The sequence below is a fragment of the Mustela putorius genome, unplaced genomic scaffold, assembly GCF_011764305.1.
Source record: "Mustela putorius furo isolate JIRA1106 unplaced genomic scaffold, ASM1176430v1.1 tig00000450_pilon_pilon_pilon, whole genome shotgun sequence".
NCBI lineage: Eukaryota > Metazoa > Chordata > Mammalia > Carnivora > Mustelidae > Mustela > Mustela putorius.
In genome coordinates, this window is record NW_025421385.1 from 74,347 (window position 1) to 94,177 (window position 19,831).

At 49.5% G+C, this 19,831-nt stretch overlaps 1 protein-coding gene across 1 annotated transcript; it reads left to right on the forward strand.

The window, feature by feature from the left end:
* Positions 1–1,552: 1,552 nt before the first annotated feature.
* On the forward strand, positions 1,553–17,663 carry PSMB1 (proteasome 20S subunit beta 1). Its single transcript, XM_045079958.1, has 6 exons — positions 1,553–1,773; positions 4,215–4,322; positions 7,681–7,762; positions 10,408–10,537; positions 15,621–15,727; positions 17,377–17,663. Exons 1-6 carry the CDS (start codon positions 1,661–1,663, stop codon positions 17,560–17,562), a joined length of 726 nt encoding a protein of 241 aa, XP_044935893.1. The 5' UTR covers positions 1,553–1,660; the 3' UTR covers positions 17,563–17,663.
* Positions 17,664–19,831: the final 2,168 nt, after the last annotated feature.

Consider the following 19,831-nt stretch of genomic DNA (forward strand, 5'->3'; position numbering starts at 1 on the left):
GCGGACCGTGACTCGGGCCCTTCGGTTCTCCCCGAAGCCAAGGCTTGCGAGGGAGAGGCACGGACGGCGCTTCCCGGGGACGCGGGCACCGGCACGGCTTCCGACGGGCGGACTAGTCCCGAGTCGGTCCGCCTCCCCGCGGGCTCCGCCCTCTCCCCCGAGACAAAGAGCGAGCTCGGCAGCCGGCGTCCCTGGGGCATCAGCGAGGAGTCGGCCGGAGGCGGACCCGGTGTCCTCGGCCGCGGGGGCGGCCCCTCAGCCGCTGCCGACACCAGCGAGCGCGGAGCCGCCTCCCGCGGTCCCGGCCGGGCGCGGTGCGCGCAGACTCGACGCCGCCGCCCCCGCAGCATCGCGGCGCAGGCTCCGGCCCGGCTCCCGGAGGGTCCTCGCGCGCCCCGCGGCGCCGCCCGCGCCCGCGTCCGTCCGGGCTGGAAGCGCCGCCGGCCACGCGCCGACCCTGCCCCCGCGGGACGCGGCGGGGAGCGAGTCACGCACACACGCGAGCGGGCCGGACACTGCCCCGGGAAGAGCGCGCTGCGGCCCGCACAGAACCCGCCGAACCCTCCGCCCGGAACCGACCGCGGAGACGCGGCCTCACGCTCCGCTCGCCGAGAAACCTGCGGGACCTTCCCCGGAAGCTCCCCAAACGCTTCCGCGGCCCCGGGCTGCGCGCGTGTCCGCGGGGCCGTCCCGCACGAGCCAACCGCCCGCTCGCCCGCGTCTTCAGGGCTCGGTCCACGGTCGCGCAGGGGCCGCCGCAGAGGCCCGCGCGCGGACTCGCACGGGCTCCGGGACCCGAGCCCCGCCCCCAGCCCCGCCCCCGCGGGACGGGACGCGCGTTCCGGTGCGCAAGCGCGGAAGACTCCCTCCCGCCAGGCTGTCAGCCGGCTTTCGGGGCGGGGACAACCCGGCCGCTCCGAGCCGGGGAAGCCGGGCCGCCCCCACTGTCCCGCGCCCGGGCTGTGCCGAGGCTCCAGCCCGCGCCGGGACCGCTTGCTTCTGCAGCGGGGCCGGGCAACGCCCACAGAGCAGTCGAGCTTCCACAGTCCCGCCAATTTTCTTGTAGGGTCAGACTTTGAAATTTTTGTCCACCAGGCGTGAATTCCAATGTTTTCTTGGGAAAGGAAAACCTTTCTTAGGGAGAAAAAAATCTGGCGGCCTCCTCGGAAGAGGGGGCGCCTGGCTCTCCACGGGAGCAACGACAGCCGCGAGATACAGCGGCCGGTAGGAGCGCTGCCGGAGCCCGAAGTGAGGGGACTTCCGGCCGGGCGCCCTCTCGCCGTGAGACCGCGGGAGCCGCCGGAGCCGGAAGTGACGCGACTTCCGGCCGGGCGCCCTCTCGCCGTGAGACCGCGGGAGCCGCCAGAGCCCGAAGTGAGGGGACTTCCGGCCGGGCGCCCTCTCGCCGTGAGACCGCGGGAGCCGCCGGAGCCGGAAGTGACGCGACTTCCGGCCAGGCGCCCTCTCGCCGTGAGACCGCGGGAGCCGCTGGAGCCGGAAGTGACGGGACTTCCGGCCGGGCGCCCTCTCGCCGTGAGACCGCGGGAGCCGCCGGAGCCGGAAGTGACGGGACTTCCGGCCGGGCGCCATCTCGCCGTGAGACAGCAGCCGCCGCCGCGGGAGCCGCCGCCGGAGCCGTCGGAGCCGCCCCCGCCGTGCGATGCTGTCGACCGCCGTAGGGTGCTGGGGACCCGGCCGAGACCCGGCGATGGAGCCCGCCAGCACCGCGGGCCCCGTGCAGCTGCGCTTCTCGCCCTACGCTTTCAACGGAGGGTAACGGCCCGAGAGCCTCGCTTTCCCCCGTCCCTCTACAGGCTGTGGCGGCCTTGCCGGCCGGTCGCTCGTGCCGCAGCGAGGCCGTGGACCGCAGTGGAGGCCCGGCTGGGACCCCGAGGCTCTCCGCGGCGTCTGAGCGGGGCTCCGGCCGGACGGCGAGGCCGCGGGGTGGCCGCCGCTGCTCCTGGGGGCCGATGGGTCAGCGTCGGGACGCGCTGGTCGTGGGCGCGTCGCCAGCGGAACCTCGCTCGGCGTTTACGGAAGGCTCGGTGCCTGCGTCCGGGGGCCCGGTCGCTCCGGGGAACGGGAGCGGAGCGGCCCTTGCGATGCCGCCGCCCTCCGCTGTCCGTCTGCACCGGCGGCTTCACGCGGGTGCTTCCTGCGGGGGCGCGGGGCGACCGGCGGGAGGCGGCGCTCGGGGCGCGTCCGTAGCTTCCCCCGCCGCGGCTCGGGCGGACCCGGTTCTTGGCGACGGCCCGGGGTCCGTCGTGTCCGGGCGGGTCGGGCCCAGGGTCCGTCGTGTCCGGGCGGGTCGGGCCCGGGGTCCGTCGTGTCCGGGCGGGTCGGGCCCGGGGTCCGTCGTGTCCGGGCGGGTCGGGCCCGGGGTCCGTCGTGTCCGGGCGGGTCGGGCCCGGGGCGGCTCTCGTGTAGCCTTGCGGCTTCTCGCCGCCGGTCCGCGTCACCGCGCGGGCCAGTCGGCAGAGGCGCTGCGGGGACGGGGAGCGCAGTCCGCGGCCGCTCCCCGCGTAGCCGCGCCGGGTCCCCGCAGCGCAGCGGGTTCGGCCGCGTTCCTGGCTCCGCTCGCCGTGGGCGGGCGACTCCCGAACGGGGCCGCCCGGTCCAGCCTCTCTCGAGTCCCTCCTCTTGGGCTTCTTGTTTGTTTATTCCTTGTCTTTCCTTTGGGGCTTCTTAGTTGAAACCTTTCTCGCTCGACTTTCGCTGTCGCGGTGACCCAGGTCGCCCGAACCAAAACCGAGCGCGTCATTCCTCAGTCCCTTCTTCGCGGCCCTAACGGACGCCACATGCTGCTTGGCCCGGTTGAGAGTCTTGGCCACCCAGCTGCCTCTGGCACTTCTGGCACGGTCGGTGCTTCCAGAAATTGCCCAGTTGGCGTTTCCCGTGTCCCCGCTTCCTCCGGGTCGCACTGCGGCCGCGCTGCTGCATCCATCTTCCTGGGGCAGCGCTTCCGGCGCGGCTCGCGCGGCGCTCCTGGCCCAGGGGCCCTGTAAGACCACTCAGCCCTGCAGCGGAACGTGAGGGTGCTGCGGAGTCACCCGCGCGCCCTGCCCGTAAGCCCTAGGTGCTTCCCCGAGCTCACAGCGAAAGGAGCGCCTGAATGACGTGTGTGGAGTTGCTGGATCCTCCCGGGTCCCTTTATTCTTTGTCCGCGGGACCCGGAATGCCGCCCTTTGGTACTTAGAGCTTCAGGGCGCGTCGGCCTCAGTGAAGGGAACGGACCGTGTCCTGAAGGCTGGTCGTCTGTGAAGCATTGTGCTGGGTGCTGTGATCCCTGTCGTTCGCCCGGGCAGTCGTCCTGTTACTCGGGAGCTGCTACTGCCCGCGGGAACTTGGACCACGGGGCGGCGGCACAGAGCCAGGAAGTGGCAAGGCGGGGTCTCCAGTATCTCCGGAGCTCAGGATCCCCGGGATCACACGCTCCTTCCTCCCGCCTATGCCACAGCGATCACAGCTAACACGGGAGGACCCGTTACGGTCCAGGCCAGAGTGAAAGGGCTTTACAGTCCTTAAGTCCTTTAACTCTTGCACGGTCCTGATAGGTAGTTACTGTAGGGTCTCTGATGTGTGCATGAGGATGTTGAGCAGCGGACCCACAGTCCGGAGAGATCCGGAATGAGACCTGGATAAACTTCTTTGGAATTCGTCCTTCAGGCCTTTTCCGTAAACTGTTAGCAAAGATCGTACACAGTAAGAGGAAAGGTTCGGGATTTGCTCATTCATTTCCGACATGCTGTTTACTAAGAGCTTGGATGTGAAGGAATGAAACCACTGAGCCTCCTCTCAGCTCAGAGGGCTTTGGTGTTGGTACCACTGTCTGTCCCTCATCCCCTGGGCAGGACTAGGGTCCAGTTTTGTGATATCAGTATCTTGCACAAGGTCAGTATTTAATGTTTCTGATGTCGTTATGTATTGATGATGTTATGAGAAGCCAGTGGTTTTTCTGTTACCTTCTGTTACGTGACTTCTGCTCTGATTTAGGCGTGTGTTTTTCAGGGAGTACTTAAATTTTTCTTTCCCAGATGACTCATAGGAAGGGGTCTTTTCCCTCTGATGTTTCATCTTTCATCTGAGTTCTGCTCTTGCTCAAATCCCATGGGTTTTATTCCAATATATGCTACAGGTAACTGTCCTCTAGAGAGAGGTGCTATTAATCACCCACAAATATTCATTAATTTTTGTGCCCCCCCCCCCCCCCGCAGAACTGTATTGGCAATCGCTGGAGAAGATTTTTCGATTGTTGCTTCTGACACTCGATTGAGTGAAGGGTATTCGATTCACACCCGGGATAGCCCCAAGTGTTACAAATTGTAAGTAAATATTTCTAGGGATGCATTTCCCAATGCCTTGTGGTGGTGTACTGCTGTAAGAGATCCCACTTCTAAACAGTTTATTTCATGAGATTTTAGATTGCGTATTTAGAGCTTAGTTTGCATTTTTGTTAGAAAATCGCTTTCTGAATTGGTATTTCTTAATAATTCAATGTGTAGTCTTCATGGTATTTGTTGTACTGGCAGGAAATACTCTTTTCTTTCTTTTTTTTTTGCAGGAAATATTCTTACCTTAACATTTTATCATAAAAATTTTCAAATATACAACAAAGGTGAAAGAGTTTTATAGTGAACACCTGTGTGCTGTCACGTGGCTCTTATTGTTAACATTTTGTATAGTTTCGTTATCACATAGCTTTGCATTCTTTTATGTGTTAACCCATTGCATGTTTTTTTAATCTCCCACTTTTTTTTTTAACCAGAACATTTACCCAGAATCTAAGCAGCTATGTCTGTGAGCCACAGTCTTAATGGGCTAGCTATATTTTTTCTAAACCATGAAAATGAAATATGCACTGATGGGCGTTGGTTTGTAGTTCACATTTTTGGAAACAGTTACAAATGGTGGTTAATTCCTAAGTTAGTCCACAAGAGCCTGTTAACCCTGAATTGTAATAGGAATGGATTGATGGGGTTCAAGTCCTTTGGATCGGGCCCTGTGTTATGAGTAGGTAAAGAAGAGGGTTCTGTCTCCCTTCCTGGGCCAGGCCCAGCCTACACCCTATCCTAAAGAACAACTGATGGTTGTCTTCATCTTCCCAGTCCTCTTCATGTACTCTTTTTTTCCCTCTATGAGACTTTGAGAGCGCACGCATGCATGCACGAGAAAACATGCACAGGGGGCAGAGGGAGAAGCGGGCTCCCTGCCGAGCAGGGAGCCCAACACAGGCCTCCATCCCAGGACCCTGGGATCGTGACCTGAGCTGGAGGCAGACGGTTAACTGACTGAGCCACCCAGACGCCCCTGCATCCACTCTCCTTCCATCTTTCGACATTTCTCTTCTCTAATTCGTAGTGCATGGATGCTACCTCATTTCTTCTAAGATGTTTCATAATTTGAAAGTAGTAAATGTCACAGATAAAATTTAAGAACCTAACTTTACAAATACCATTGTCATGCAAGGTTCTGCTTATCTTTGTAATGTTCTGCTTTAGCGTGTGTGTTTATGAGGAGAATACCTGTTCTTTTTTCTTTTTATGCAATACTACAGGTATGTAGATAGATAGCACGTTAGTAACGTCCTCTATCCTTATCATCCATCTTCCGCACTGAACCATACATAGAGCTGAAACTGCCTGTGTACACCTAATCCCAGGTCCTTTGGGGCTGACTTAGAGCCAAACTTGCTTCTTCCCCACCTGTTGGCGAGTCTGCATTTAGTCTTCATTCTTTGCATGCAGACTCTCCTCCCTTTAATGTGCACCTGAATATCTGGGAGAAGCATCTTAAAGCTCCGAGATTTTGTCCTACTCTATTGGTATTATTCACTGACCATCTTGATAACTAAAGACACTGCAGCCTTACGGAGGATTGGAGCTCTTTAACTCGGTGCAGTGAGGCTGGTTGTAGCGATAGGTCAGGAAATGCTGGTGATGCCCCCAGAGCTGTCAGTTCCCCTGGCTGGACAGGTATGATTTGTATGAATCACTCATAAATCTCTGGAAGGAAGAGTTTATCATGTGACTTCTGCAATTATCTTGATGATATTGATACAGGTTTCCGTATAGATTGATACTGAAATTCAGAAGTCTTTGAGACCTGGTTGAATTTCTTTGGCTCTACCAGAATTTAATCAGTTCCACAGTGGTGGGCATTTAAGTTGCTTTTTGTTTGTTTTGTTTACAGAGCCATTAACGTAGCACGTATACTTTCCCAAATAAGCGTGTAGTCATCTTTGCAAACTTACATCAGTATATTTACAGGATAAATTTCTAGCAGTGGAATTACTGAACAAAACTGATGTTCACCTAAATTTTTGCTGGATATGCCAAATGACCCTTTTAAAAAATTAAATTAATATATACTCTTAGCCAGTTATTTATTAGGAGTACCATTTTCCACAGCCTCCCCAGCATTAGGCATTATTAACCAGGCTAATTGATTGAAATCATCTCCTGTGTAGCTTTGGATTTGTGAACAACATGAAGGGTCTTCATATGTTCATGGTGACTTGTGTTTCCTTTTATGTGACTCATTTAACTGTACCAGTTTTCCCATTTTTTTTTAATTGAGATGTAATGGACATATACAGTGGTTTCTGGTGTACAACATAATGATTCCATATTGGTGCGTATTGCAAAGTGATCACCACAAGTCAGTGAACACCTGTCACCGTATGTTATTACAGAATTTTTTCTTTTGTTGGGGATTTTTTAAGATCTGTTCCCAGCAACTTTAAAACCTTCAGTACAGTGCTATTAATTCTAGTCATCATGCTGCACATTACATCCCATGATACAGTGTGTTAATACTTTTGATATTGATAGGAGCCCTTTTAGACTAAGGTTAAAATTAGACTTCGGTCATATCTACTGTAGGGTTTCTTTTCTCTTTATCATTTTTCTCTATATAAGTTTTAATTTGAGGGGTACCTGGGTGGCTCAGTGGGTTGTGTGTCCACCTCTTGGTTTTTGCTCAGGTCATGATCTCGCAGTCGAGAGATGGAGCCCTGCGTCAGGTTTACGGCTCAGTGGGGGTTCTGCCAGGGAATCTTTCTCCCTCTCTCTGTCCCTCCCTCTGCTTGCTCACTCGCTCCCTCACTCTCTCAAGTAAGTAAGTAAATCTTTTTAAAAATTTTAATTTGCGGGGCACCTGGGTGGCTCAGTTGGTTGAGCAACTGCCTTCAGCTCAGGTCATGATCCTGGAGTCGTGGGATCGAGTCCCCCATGGGGCTCCCTGCTCGGCAGGGAGTCTGCTTCTCCCTCTGACCCTCCTCCTTCTCATGCATGCATGCGCACGCTCTCTGTCTCTCTCTCTCTCAAATAAATCTTTAAAAAAATATTTTTTGATTTGCTGTGTAGTCAAATTTATGAAACTTCTCTGTGTGTACATTGGGTTGTATCATATTTAAGTAGGTGGCTCCCAACCCAAGATTGTATCACCTGTGTTTTCTGTAGGCCACTCATTCTTTAATTCTTCTAAGTCTTTGATCTGCATGTAATTAGTGTAGCGGAGGGAATAAAGTGATGACCCCCCTCCCCACAACAACAAAGGGCTAACTAGTCCCATTACCGTTTGGTAAGTAGTGGGAATAGGAGTTTTAAATTTAAAATTGCCCAAGGCGTGTTTTACTTTGTTATCTGACCAGCTCAGTTTCTTGAAATGTGCTTTTTACAGAACAGACAAAACAGTCATTGGATGCAGTGGTTTTCATGGAGACTGTCTTACCCTGACAAAGATTATTGAAGCAAGACTAAAGGTAGATGCCTTCCTTACCTGTCTATGCTATGGAAAGTTAATGGCAATTCTTCCACTGTTGGAAGTGTACAGCAGAACTGTCGTTCAGAATAGCGGGAGAAGCTCCAGGTTAGCTGATGAAACTACATGTCGCCCATTCTGAAAATGATATGATACTGTTCATACAGCCACATGAAAGTAGCATAATGTGAAACCGCAGAATATTCCCTTTGTTAAAATCTCTGTGCAATATAAAGGTTCTCTACCCTTTTCAAGGTAGCCTGGGAAGGGTTTCTTCAGAAGATAATCTTCAAAAACAAATGTTCTCTGGAGGAGGCAAGCTTCTGCATAGGAACTTGGTTTGGAATGCCCTTAGCTGACGTGCCTTCTCTCTTTGCGGCATTGCATTCTGAGTCAACAGGATGCAAGAGCAGGAACAGGAGTAGACGAGGCAGGAGTGTTTGGATGAGGAGGTACAACCCAAGCTGTCCTCACCTGCCACCTTGGTAGGCTTCAGTTGACTGCCCGCTAGGGAAGTTTTGATACCTGAGGGGTAGGAGTAGAACAGCAGGAAAGGGTGGTATGAGAAGGAAGTGCGAGAATGAGCCTTTCTAACCTGTCCTGCAGATTCTGGAGGGGCTGACGGTGTCACTGCCTGCATGTTTTTTGTGTGAGATGGGTAGGCATGAGGAACAAAGGAATACTGACTTTCAATAAAAGTAGAGGCACGTCGATTTTTTTCTTAAAGATTTTATTTATTTATTTGAAAGAGGGAGAGAGATCACAAGCAGGCAGAGAAGCAGGCAGAGGGGGAGGGGGAAGCAGGTTCCCTGCTGAGCAGAGAGCGGGATGTGGGGCTCGATCCCAGGACCCTGAGACCATGACCTGAGACGAAGGCAGAGGCCTAACCCTCTGAGCCACCAGACGTGGGCGCCTGGATTTTTATTAAGCCCTTTGTATGTTCAGCAGTATGTAACTTCCAATCATTTCAAGGAGAGTAGGCTAGGAGTAGTGTAGCCTGTATTAAAATGGGATTTTAGGGGCACCTGGGTAATGCAGTTGGTTAAGTGTCTGACTCTTGGTTTCAGCTCAGGTCATGATCTAGGAGTAGTGAGGTAGAGCGCCACGTCAGGCTTTGCCCTCAGAACAGCGTCTGCTTAAGTTTCTCCCTCTCCCTGCGCCACTCCCTCCCTCCGGCCTGTGTGCACGGACATGCTCTCTTTTTCTCTGAAGATAAGTAAAACGGGTTTTATCTGTGAGAGTAACTAGTAAATACATACTCTTCACTGGCAAAAATACAAGGGTGGAGTAGGGTTCACTTCTGTCGGGTGCGCGTCCCAACTGTTAGGTGGTGGTAAGGACACCTGATACGTGAAGAAGTTAGCAGAGGCGGGCACGTTCTGTCTTTGCCTGGTTTTGAGTAACACGAGATCATATGCACTTACGAATGATGTCATAGGTACTGGAGTTTGTAATAAATGTAACCTGTTTCTGAATCATTTTGAAATCGCTCGTTGGAGTGTAGACATGATTACATTCAATAGTTAACCATTTATTAGTAGTATTTGAAATCTTTACATTGAACGCTTCCCTGTACATTTATGGACATGTTTATATGCGTCCTGGTACATACTTTGTAAGTGAAACTTAAAGTACAGAAGTACATGACTAGCAGGGTAGTGTTGTGTTAATAAAGTAAACAAGGAACAGTGAATTCAACACAATTACACAATCCTTGAAATTTCTTTCATGTATTATCACACAAATGGTGTGGTGATTAAAGTGTTGATGCTTGCTTTTGAAACAAAGATTATTTTTCCCAATTTTTTTTTTTTCTGGTATTTTGACTGATTATTTTGGCCTGTATTCTTAAGTGAATCTTTAGAGATGCTTGTTCTGTGGCTCATAAATTTGTGAACTTAAGTTTATTTTATGTTTGTAATTTTTGTAGAATTTCTCTGTTGGATAATTTAGGGTTCCCCAAGACTGCAGTAAATCTGGGATTCAAAATCACAATAAGGTTTGCTTTGGATACTTGTATTCTCCACTGTAGATGCTTTAAGGAGCAAGAGCACTTCCCAGAGTAAGGGTCCTGCCCTCACACCTTCTGTTGTCACAGGTATCTGCTCTGCAAAGAGAAGGGCTTGTATCTGGGTCTGATCAAGGGTCAGCAAACTTGACCTGTAAAGGGCCAGAGAGTAATTATTTTCAGCTCTATGGGCCATTGACTCTGCTGTTGCAGTGTGCAGGCAGAGGTAGATCTGAATGAACGAGACTGTTCTAATAAAGCTGTTTTTGCAGAAGCAGTCGGTGGGCTGCATTTGGTCCAACGGTCTAGTTTGCCGACGCCGGCAGAGGTAGAGGAGAGCTGGACTTTAGTCTTCCTCCCAGGTCACCCCACGTAAGCCTCGTGTGTGCATTTGCTCTTGAATGAGCAGTTCCTGAGATAAAGGTGGCATGGAAAATAGCTGAGGGCAGATTTAAAGTTCTTTCCCTTAAAAACTTTTATAGCCCTCCCAGATAGTATGCTAGTATTGCTGTGTGATCACGGAAGAGATGGGCACTCTTTCACCAGGTCGGCGTTCACCCTTTAACTTGATTGTTCCTCGTTCAAGTCTGTAGTACAACCTGCCTCTCCATGCCTGTTACTTTCGTTAATACTTGCAGATGTACAAGCATTCTAATAACAAAACCATGACGACCGGGGCGATTGCTGCCATGCTGTCCACAATCCTCTATTCAAGACGTTTCTTTCCCTACTACGTGTACAACATCATCGGGGGACTGGATGAAGAAGGTAGAATTCTTTCATTCTGGAAAATGGAGTGGGGGTGGCATTTTTTAGATAACGTGTGTTTCCATGTAGAGTCGAAAAGAACCATAAAGACCATCTTGCCCAACAGTTTCATTTTTCTTAATTAAAGCAATAAGGAACTGAAGGTAAAAGGAAAGTAAAGAGGTGATCAGCAGATTGTATCCGGAAGCCCTGATAATGACTAGTATTTTCTGAAGATCTCACATGAGTTAAGTAGTAGATCATTAGCATTTGAATCTTATGGAGAGAAAACAGACTTGAAGAAGCTTGATCTAATTATCATTGTACATTCCAAAAATATTTGACTTTTAAGTTTTTAAAAAGCACTGCCTTAAAAGAAATGTATGCATTTCCAACACTGTATCCTGAATGTATTCAGGACTATCTGGAGGGCCTAAGAAAATCAGTCTCTGTTACTTGACATGCCCATCCTGTTTTTTGATACAAAGCTGTATTACAGAGCAGGGACCCTGGTGGTTTTCACTGGATCTCATTTGGATTGACTTTTGTTCGCTTCCAAAAACCAGACACTATCTCTCAGGACAGATCTGTGCCACCATTTACAGTAGTCCACTGAAAAAAAGTTTTAGAAATGCCCGGCTGATAACAATATATTAAAGTGTATCTCCTGAGAGGGAAAATTTCTGGATGGCAAGGAGTTGGGTTCTTCTCCTGTCCTGTATCCACTTTTTACTCCTGCCCCTTCTGTTCCGGGGGCTTTTCCTTTGTTTTCTTTCTGTCTTAATAGCTGCCCCCAAACGTGGCCTCCGGGAGCATTCTAGTCCTGTTATCTACCGCGGTTTAGATGTAGACAAATTAGGTTGACACAGTGTATTTTGAGGCTTTCAACCTTATTGCAAACTGAGAGGCAATGCAAGGCATGGATGTAGTCTAGCCTCAGGTCATCTTGCCAAACCCAACATGCTGAACACTTTTTTTCACTTAAAGTATGTCTGACTTGAATGTCAAAGTCAGGTTTTAGCAACATTAATAATAGCTGCCATTGAATTTGAGAACACTAGACAATATCCTTTGAGTTTTACTGAAAGACACACACCAGTTCAGGAATGCTCACATCTACTGAAGGGCAAAGGCCCAGCCAAGGTTTGGGTTTGAATCTGTTTTGAGTTCAAAGCTCTGTTCTTTGATGTTTTGGTGGTATTCTCAGGCATTTCCAACTGTCTTTTTTTTTTTTTTTTTTTTTTTTTTTAAGATTTTATTTATTTCTTTGACAGAGAGATAGCAAGAGAGAGAGAAACAGGCCTTTGGCTGAGTAGGGAGCCTGATACGGGGCTTGATCCCAGGACTCTGGGATCATGACCTGAGCCAAAGACAGATGCTTAAGGACTGAGCCACCCAGGCTCCCCTCCAACTCTTTTTAAATCTTCTCTGGTCTGCCCTGATTATCCTTTATGTTTATTCTTATTTTTTAGAGGATTTTATGTGACTAGGAGAGCAGTGCTCGTAATTGAGACTTTTAGGGTAGGTGGGTCAATGTCTGTCCTTCAGGACACTGGGGTCAACGGCTGAACTTAGGACAGTGAGATCAGTGGTTGTCCTTAGGGCACTAGATCCAACAACTGCCTTTCGGGATAGCCAGTTCAGTAGCCGTCCGCTCTGACCTCTGCGCTGTTACGTCTCTACTTACAGTCATGCTTTAAAAATCAACCCCCCCCCCCGGGGGGCGCCTGGGTGGCTCAGTGGGTTAAAGCCTCTGCCTTTGGCTCAGGTGCGCTCCGCTCAGTGGGGAGCCTGCTTCCTTCTCTCTCTCTGCCTGCCTCTCTGCCTGCTTGTGATCTCTCTCTGTCAAATAAATAAATACATACATACATACATACATACAATCACCCCCCCGCCCGTGGCCCAGTTAAAAATGGCTTTAGTTTTTCTGAAACAAAAACAGTAGTACTGTAGAAGTTTTGAATAGTATGAGAAGATACAGGAATGAGAGTAGTAATCACGCCAAGCTTCTACTTTGAGAGGAGTTCTATTAAACTTCTGGTGAGCATGCTTCCAGATATCTTGGCGGTCGTGTGTGCTTGTGCGCTGTGTAAGTAGAGTGTGTAGTGCATGCGTCTGTACATGGGATGTGTTGTCACGGAGACAGTTTCATGCCAGTGAGTAAAGATCCGTAATGAATCGCTGACTGACTTACATAGGTTGTAGCTCCACCGGCATTCACCTAGCAGTCCTCTGAAGGTCATTTCAGTTGTTTGCAGTTTCCGTAATGGAAACAATGTAATGAACATTCTTGTACTTACAGTTTTGTAAACTTCTTAACTACTTACACCTCCCTGGAAAGATTCCCGGACGTTCAGTTGCTGGGTCAGAGAAGACATACTTTTGTCATGTTGATGCCATCCCTGGTTTGCTCTTCAGAAAGGCCTTTGTAGCTGGGGCGTGAATACCTAGGAGGGGTTTTAGCTCTGTAATGTATGCAGTGGATGCCTCCCAGGAGTTTTTGGTTTTTGTTTTTTTAAGATTCTATTTATTTATTTGATAGAGAGAGATCACAAGGAGGCAGAGAGGCAGGCAGAGAGAGAGAGGGAAGCAGGCTCCCCGCTGAGCAGAGAGTCCGACGCGGGACTTGATCCCAGGACCCTGAGATCATGACTTGGGCTGAAGGCAGAGGCTTAACCCACTGAGCCACCCAGGCGCCGCTCCCAGGAGTGTTTTGTCTCTTAATTTTGGGGGGTGTCTAGCTATGGCAGAAGCAGAATTTTCTGAATTGCATATGGTCCAGGCTAATGGTCCTTTTTTTTTTTTTTTTTTTTTTTTAATGACATTGAGTGTCCTACCTTGTTAGGACTCGCCCTTTTGGGGTTTATGTTTATTTCTTTCTAGGTCTTGTTTTGACTTTATTTTTTACATTGAAGCTGTTGTGCTTTTTTAATATTGGGCATTATGGTGAGGAAAAAGCACCCTATCTATAGTCAAGACTCATGCCATTCTGCTCTGATGTTACACATGTGTCTCTTGCCTTTGTTAAGTCGGGGGAAGGTCTTCAAAGCTCTGGTCTTCAACTTACCCCACCCTCTTTTCCTTCAGTGTGTTGTGTGTAGCTCTTTCTGAGATTGGTTCTGCCTTTGGTTAAAACCTGGGCTCGTTTCACTTGTGGCCTCTTGGCCTGCTGAGAGATAGAGTGACTCTTTGGCTTTGTACTTGCTGTCCCTTTTTCGTGTGCTGAAGTTAGTGAACTGGCCACTGGGATGTCCGTCTTGTCCCACACTTGCTCCCAGCAGAAACACTCCCCGGGTTCTTCTGGGCGACCTCAGCACCTCGGACGCTGCCTTCTCAGCCGAGAGGTGTAAGTAATTCTGCCTCCGAGAAAGCGCACACCGCTGAGCGCAGCAGAGGCCCGTGGGGGGAAGACAGCTGTCCTCGTCTCCCGTTTCCCAGGTGTTTAAGTTCTGGTGTGATGTGTTTTCTAGACCACAGGTGTCATTTTTAAGGCCTACCTCGTAAATGACCCATGATGTCTCACACCCAAAACACAGTTGTTCTAAAAAAAATTACAGTGGCACGTGTGCTCAGTAACAGACTCAGTACCGAAGCCTACCAGACGATTCCCTTCCTTTCTTGCCTCTAGTCCCACAGAGAGCACCAACTACAGTTTGCAGGTTATCTCACCATGCTTTTTGTGTGCTTGTACAAATACGTATGTGTTTTCCCTACGCTTCTAAACAACAGGACTGTGCTACAGGTATTATAGGGCTCTTCATTGCACATCGTCTGGTGGTTGTGGGCCGTGGGGCAGTCCTGTCTCCCTCTGCGTTCCGGGTGGTGCTGGTGAAAATACGCCTTCCTGTAGGTAGATCTGATCTACAGTGGGATTGTTACTGGGCCATAGGGTGTGTACCTTTCCATTTAAATGGGTACTACTGCCAGATTGCTGTTTCAAAAGTCATAGCAATTTATGCACCCTTCAGGAGAGCCCGAGAGGCCCATTTTTCCGCCCCTTGTAGCACTCTGTAACTGCTGTTAAGAGTGGGTGCATTCAGGGGTGCCTGGGTGGCTCAGTCAGTGAAGTTGCCGCCTTCGGTCCAGGTCATGATCCGCAGCGGCTCCCTGCTCAGCAGGGAGTCTGCTTCTCCCTCTGCCCCTCGCCCCTGCTCCTGTGCGTACGTTCTCTTCTCTTTCTCCACCGAATAAAATATCCAAAAAAAAGAAGAAAGAAATGTGTACATCCAGATTCTGGTTTGGTAGTTTTGTTTTGTTTTGTTCTGTTTTGGTTTTTGTTTTTGCAATACTGATCAACTCCAGTAGTACAGAGCAGAGTGATGACGTTTTAGGCAGAAACTTTTGCCTGTGGTGTTTGTGTTTTTCTGAAATTTTTCCTTTATTAGAATCAGGTTTTTTTATAGTGTTGATGCTAAAGAGTGTGCTACTGCTTAGTTTAAAAACACAGTGAGGGGTATCTGGGTGGCTCAGTCGATTAAGCGGATTCCTTCAGCTCAGGTCATGATCCCAGGGTCCTGGGATCAAGCCTGGGATCCCTGTTCAGCGGGAAGGTGCTTCTCCCTCTCCCTCTGCCTGCCACTCCCCCTGCTTGTGCGCTCGCTCTCTCTCTCTCTCTCTCTCTCTGTCAAATAAATACTTTAAAAATAAATAAAAAGTAAAAACACACAGTGAATCTTCTTTGTGATTGTTCACATTCAGCAGAAGAATTTTAACGCAAGTCGGTGCTGGAAGTGCACTAGTTCATTTGTTAGGACTGTTGAGGAGCTTGGTGCAGAACTCAGAGCAGGAGCTGTGACTCACCAGTGTGCCTGCGAGACCACAAATGTACTGGGAGCCACTGGGCGATCCACGATGTCCCCCTGATGACAGCAGGGAGCTCCAGGGGCAAAAACACCATCAGGAAGCAGGAACGGGCAGGCGTGCCTCTGACCACATTCTGGGAAGAGGGGAGCGGAGCCCTGGCTATCACAGCGGATGTACTTCTTACCGAATTTGGCTGGAATTTTAGTCACGTGCATAGTCCCACTTCGACTAGGGTTATTCTTGCTGTGATCTGGGATTGTGGTCAGGATGGACCCCTATAGAGATTGTTTTATTCTTTCAGGGAAGGGAGCCGTGTATAGCTTTGACCCCGTAGGGTCCTACCAGAGAGACTCGTTCAAGGCTGGAGGCTCAGCCAGTGCCATGCTCCAGCCCCTGCTTGACAACCAGGTAAGAGACTGCATCCATGTTGCATGTGACGTTGACACAAAGTGCTTTCCTCTGCGTTCTCCTCTTTGCCAGCGGAGGAGAATGGAGACATCAGGGCTTTCTTGTGTGTCCCTGCTGAATATGTTTGGCTGATTTTCCCTACCCCAGTCTTCCTGTCTCTGTTTGGCTGGCTATCTTGTGGCCTCTTTCTGCCCCACGGCGGTAGCATCTTCTGTGTTCTATGAAGTCCAGGCTCTGGTGTCTACAGTGGTTAGTGGTTGCTCCATGTTTTCAGTTCTCTGGCACCTTTCCCTGAAGATCTTGAAAATAACCTTTCTCCTGGGAGCCCTCCTACACCGTTGGTGGGAATGCAGGCTCGGGCAGCCACTCTGGAAAACAGCATGGCGGTTCCTCAAAAAGTTGAAAATAGATCTACCCTTCCAACACAGGAATCGCGCTACTGGGTATTTACCCTAAAGATACAAATGTAGTGATACAAAGGGACACGTGCACCCGAATGTTTATAGCAGCAGTGTCCATGATAGCTAAACTACAGAAGGAGCCCAGATGTCCATCAGCAGATGAATGGGTAAAGAAGATGTGGTCCATATACACAATGGAATACTATGCAGCCATCAAAAGAAATGAAATTTTGCCATTTGGGACGACGTGGATGGAACTAGAGAGTATTATGCTGAGTGAAATAAGTCAATCAGAGAAAGACAACTATCATAGGATTTCTCTGATCTGAGGAATTTGAGAGGCAGGTGGGGGGTTTTGGGGGGTAGGAAAGGAAGAAATGAAACAAGGTGGGATCAAGAGGGAGACAATCCATAAGACTCTTGATCTCCGGAAACAAACTGAGGGCTGCCGGAGGGAGTTGGGGGTAGCGGTGGGGAGGCTGGGTGAGGGTCACTGGGGAGGGTACCTGCTATGGTGAGTGCTGGAGCTGTGTTCGCCTGATGATTCACAGACCTGTACCCCTGGGACAAATCCTAAATTATATGTTAATTTTTTTAAAGATTAAAAAATATATATCTTTCTCCCCATATTCACCATTTCTCTGTCACCTAATTTTGTATTCTGACTTCCAAGTACATTTTTTTATTTACCCCTTTTCTGTTACTGTTGCTAAATTGAGGCCTGCGTTTCCCAGCATCCTTTTGCCTCCAGGCTTCCTTCCTTGTGCTTCTGAAGTGTATCACAGATGTGTAGCCACTGGTGTGTGCTGCTTCTCTGCTGCGTCTCCTGCCACTCTTCTTTACACCCGCACCTCCGGTGTGGTGTGCCTGCCCCGTCACCAGGCCTTGGGTCCGCAGTGTCACTCCCCTCTGACTGTGGCTCACCCTTCCCACTCCTGCACCCAAGTATCTTCTGCCAAAGCCTTTCCCATCAGGCGACCTAGTTACGGCAGCTCCAGCTCTCCTGGCTCTTTTTCCTTCTTGCTGGGAGCACACTGGGGCCCGCAGCTCTGCTTTCGTATGTCCTCTCTAGGCTGTGTGTGCTCCTCAGGAGCAGGAGCTCTGTCTTAGTGAATGAGTGTCAGGTGTCACTGCTTTTCAGCTCGCAGACATACCAGGTTTGTGTGATCTGTTCGTTGCGAATCCTCAGATACTTGAAGGCATTCCTACTGTCATGTGATGACTCAGCCACCTTTCCTGTCCCACCAGGTTGGTTTCAAGAACATGCAGAACGTGGAGCATGTCCCACTGTCTTTGGACAGAGCCATGCGGCTCGTGAAAGACGTCTTCGTTTCTGCGGCCGAGAGGGACGTGTACACCGGGGACGCGCTCAGAATCTGCATCGTGACCAAGGAGGGCATCCGGGAGGAGACCGTTCCCCTGAGGAAGGATTGATTTCTGTGCTGTTATCCTTGTCACTTCAGAACTGGTGAATTTTGTATCTTGGAACTGTTGGACTAATGTGCTTTATTAAAAAATAAAGGCTGAAGTAAGCAGTGTGTTATAACTTGTGGTCTCTAAGCAGGACAGATCTAGAAAGTAGAATTTCTTTTTTCATTCCATTTCCTTTTTCAAAGATTTAATTTATTTGAAAGAGCAAGTGAGTGACAGCATGAGCAAGGGGAAGGAGAGAAGCAGACTCCCCGCTGAGCAGGGAATTCGATGCGGGGCTCAATCCCAGGACCCTGGGATCATGACCTGAGCCGAAGGCAATCATCTGTCAACTGAGCCACGCAGGCGCCCCTTCCTTTCTTTCTCTGCTTCTCATATTTTTCTGTCTTCCAGAGCTATTTTTGTATTTTAATCCTTTTTTAATTTTTAGATTTTTTTTTTTAACAAGCTCTGCGTCCAACATGGGGCTCAAACTCATGACCCCAAGATCAGGAGTTACATACTCCACTGACTGATCCAGCCAGGCACCCCTGTTTTTGTATTTAAAAGATGAAAAAACAAACAGGTCCTGTCAGTTTTTCCCTTCTATTTATTTTTCCAAAGGTTTTATTTGAGAGAGAGACAAATAGAGGACAAGCACGGGAAGAGAGAGAGAAGCAGACTCCCCGCTGAGCAGGGAGCCTGAGATCATGACCTGAGTTGAAGGCAGAGGCTTAACCAACTGAGCCACTCAGGAGCCCCTTTTTTTCTATTTATGAGCAAGAAATTTTTCTGGAAAAGATGACTCTCTCAGTCGGCTGCTCACTGCATAATGACAAGCCCTTGTGACAAAGAGGGTTTTTGGAATTTAGTCCACCCAGCTTACCTTAAAGCGACTTCAAAGCCATCTCGGTTTTATTAATGAATGTGAATGGAATGTCTTAAAATTTCCGATCCGTGGAGTGGCTAAGCAGTCTGAAATGGCTGTGTGGGAGGAAAACTCCAATCAACCAGAACAGAAGAAAATGACCAAAGCAAAGAGCCCTTCAAATCAGCTTTAGCCAGACATCAGCAGGAAGAATTTTTGTAAACACTGTAAGAATATCAAATCCGAGGGCACCTGGGTGACCTAGTCGGTTAAGTGTCGGACTCTTGATCTCAGCTCAGGTCTCGATCTCAGGATCGTGAGATCAAGCCCTGCTTTGGGCCCCATGCTGGATGTGGAGCTTGCTAAAAAAAATAAATAAAAATTCGAGACCTAAACTTTGGTAGAGCTAAAGTAGTATCCGTTTAGGACAATTAAATAAATTTCATCTCCACTACATAAAATGGGAGCCATTTTCTTGGTGTTGAGCAAGTCAAATGGTACGGTCTGACCTAGGGGTTGTGATTGGTTTTGTGGTGTATTAACGACAGCAGGGTTTTCTTGTTGGTCTCCTGTTAACTAAAATTATCAAAACTCTAAGAGATACGTATTTTAAAATTTGGTGAGAAGTCCATTGATGTGTCACCTGAAAGCTGATGACCCAGGAGAGGTGATGTGTGAGGAAGGCCCTGTCCCAGCTCAGCAGTTGGGCTGAGAGCCCATTTTCCCTTGTACCTTTTCTGTTCATGCCCCGGGCAGATCAGATGATGCCCACACTGGGCGGGGCACCTGCTTTACTCCGTGCACCAATTCTAATGCTGATCTCACTCAGAAGTGCCCACAGACACCTGAAAGTAATACTTGGCTAGATATCTGGGCGCCCTGCGATCTGGGCAGGTTCACCTAAAACTAGTCCTTACAATTTTACAAACTAGGTATGCTTTTTGTTTCAAAGGAATTTCCATCGATTTGGGGATTCAGTTCTCCACTATTTAAAAAATATAAATTTGTGTGTCTAGAATTTTCTATAAGGTCCCCACCTCCAAAGATTGCTAGGGAAGTTTTACAAATTTCATGTCTTTTTCTCAGCTTCAGGTACGAATTCTTGGGACCTAGTCTTTCTCTAGACCTTGGGTGCAGTCTCATTTGAAGGCCTGTGTTTGCAGTAGGCTGGAGTCAGTACAGCCTTGCGTTGAGGACATGGTGGCATGTGGGTCCTTTCAGAGCTAACTCGAATTATTTGGGTGGCTTTTATAAACCATTTAACCACAGTTCCTCTCCTGAAAAAGGCAGCCCCTTAGCACTTCGGTAGATGAGAGTTTAGATTTCTAGTTAGCCTTTGGTTTTTGGTGAAAAGCTGCTGTTATGTTGACTTCCCTTCATAGGTCAGACTTGCGTTTCTGCCTACTGCACAGAATGAAAGGGATT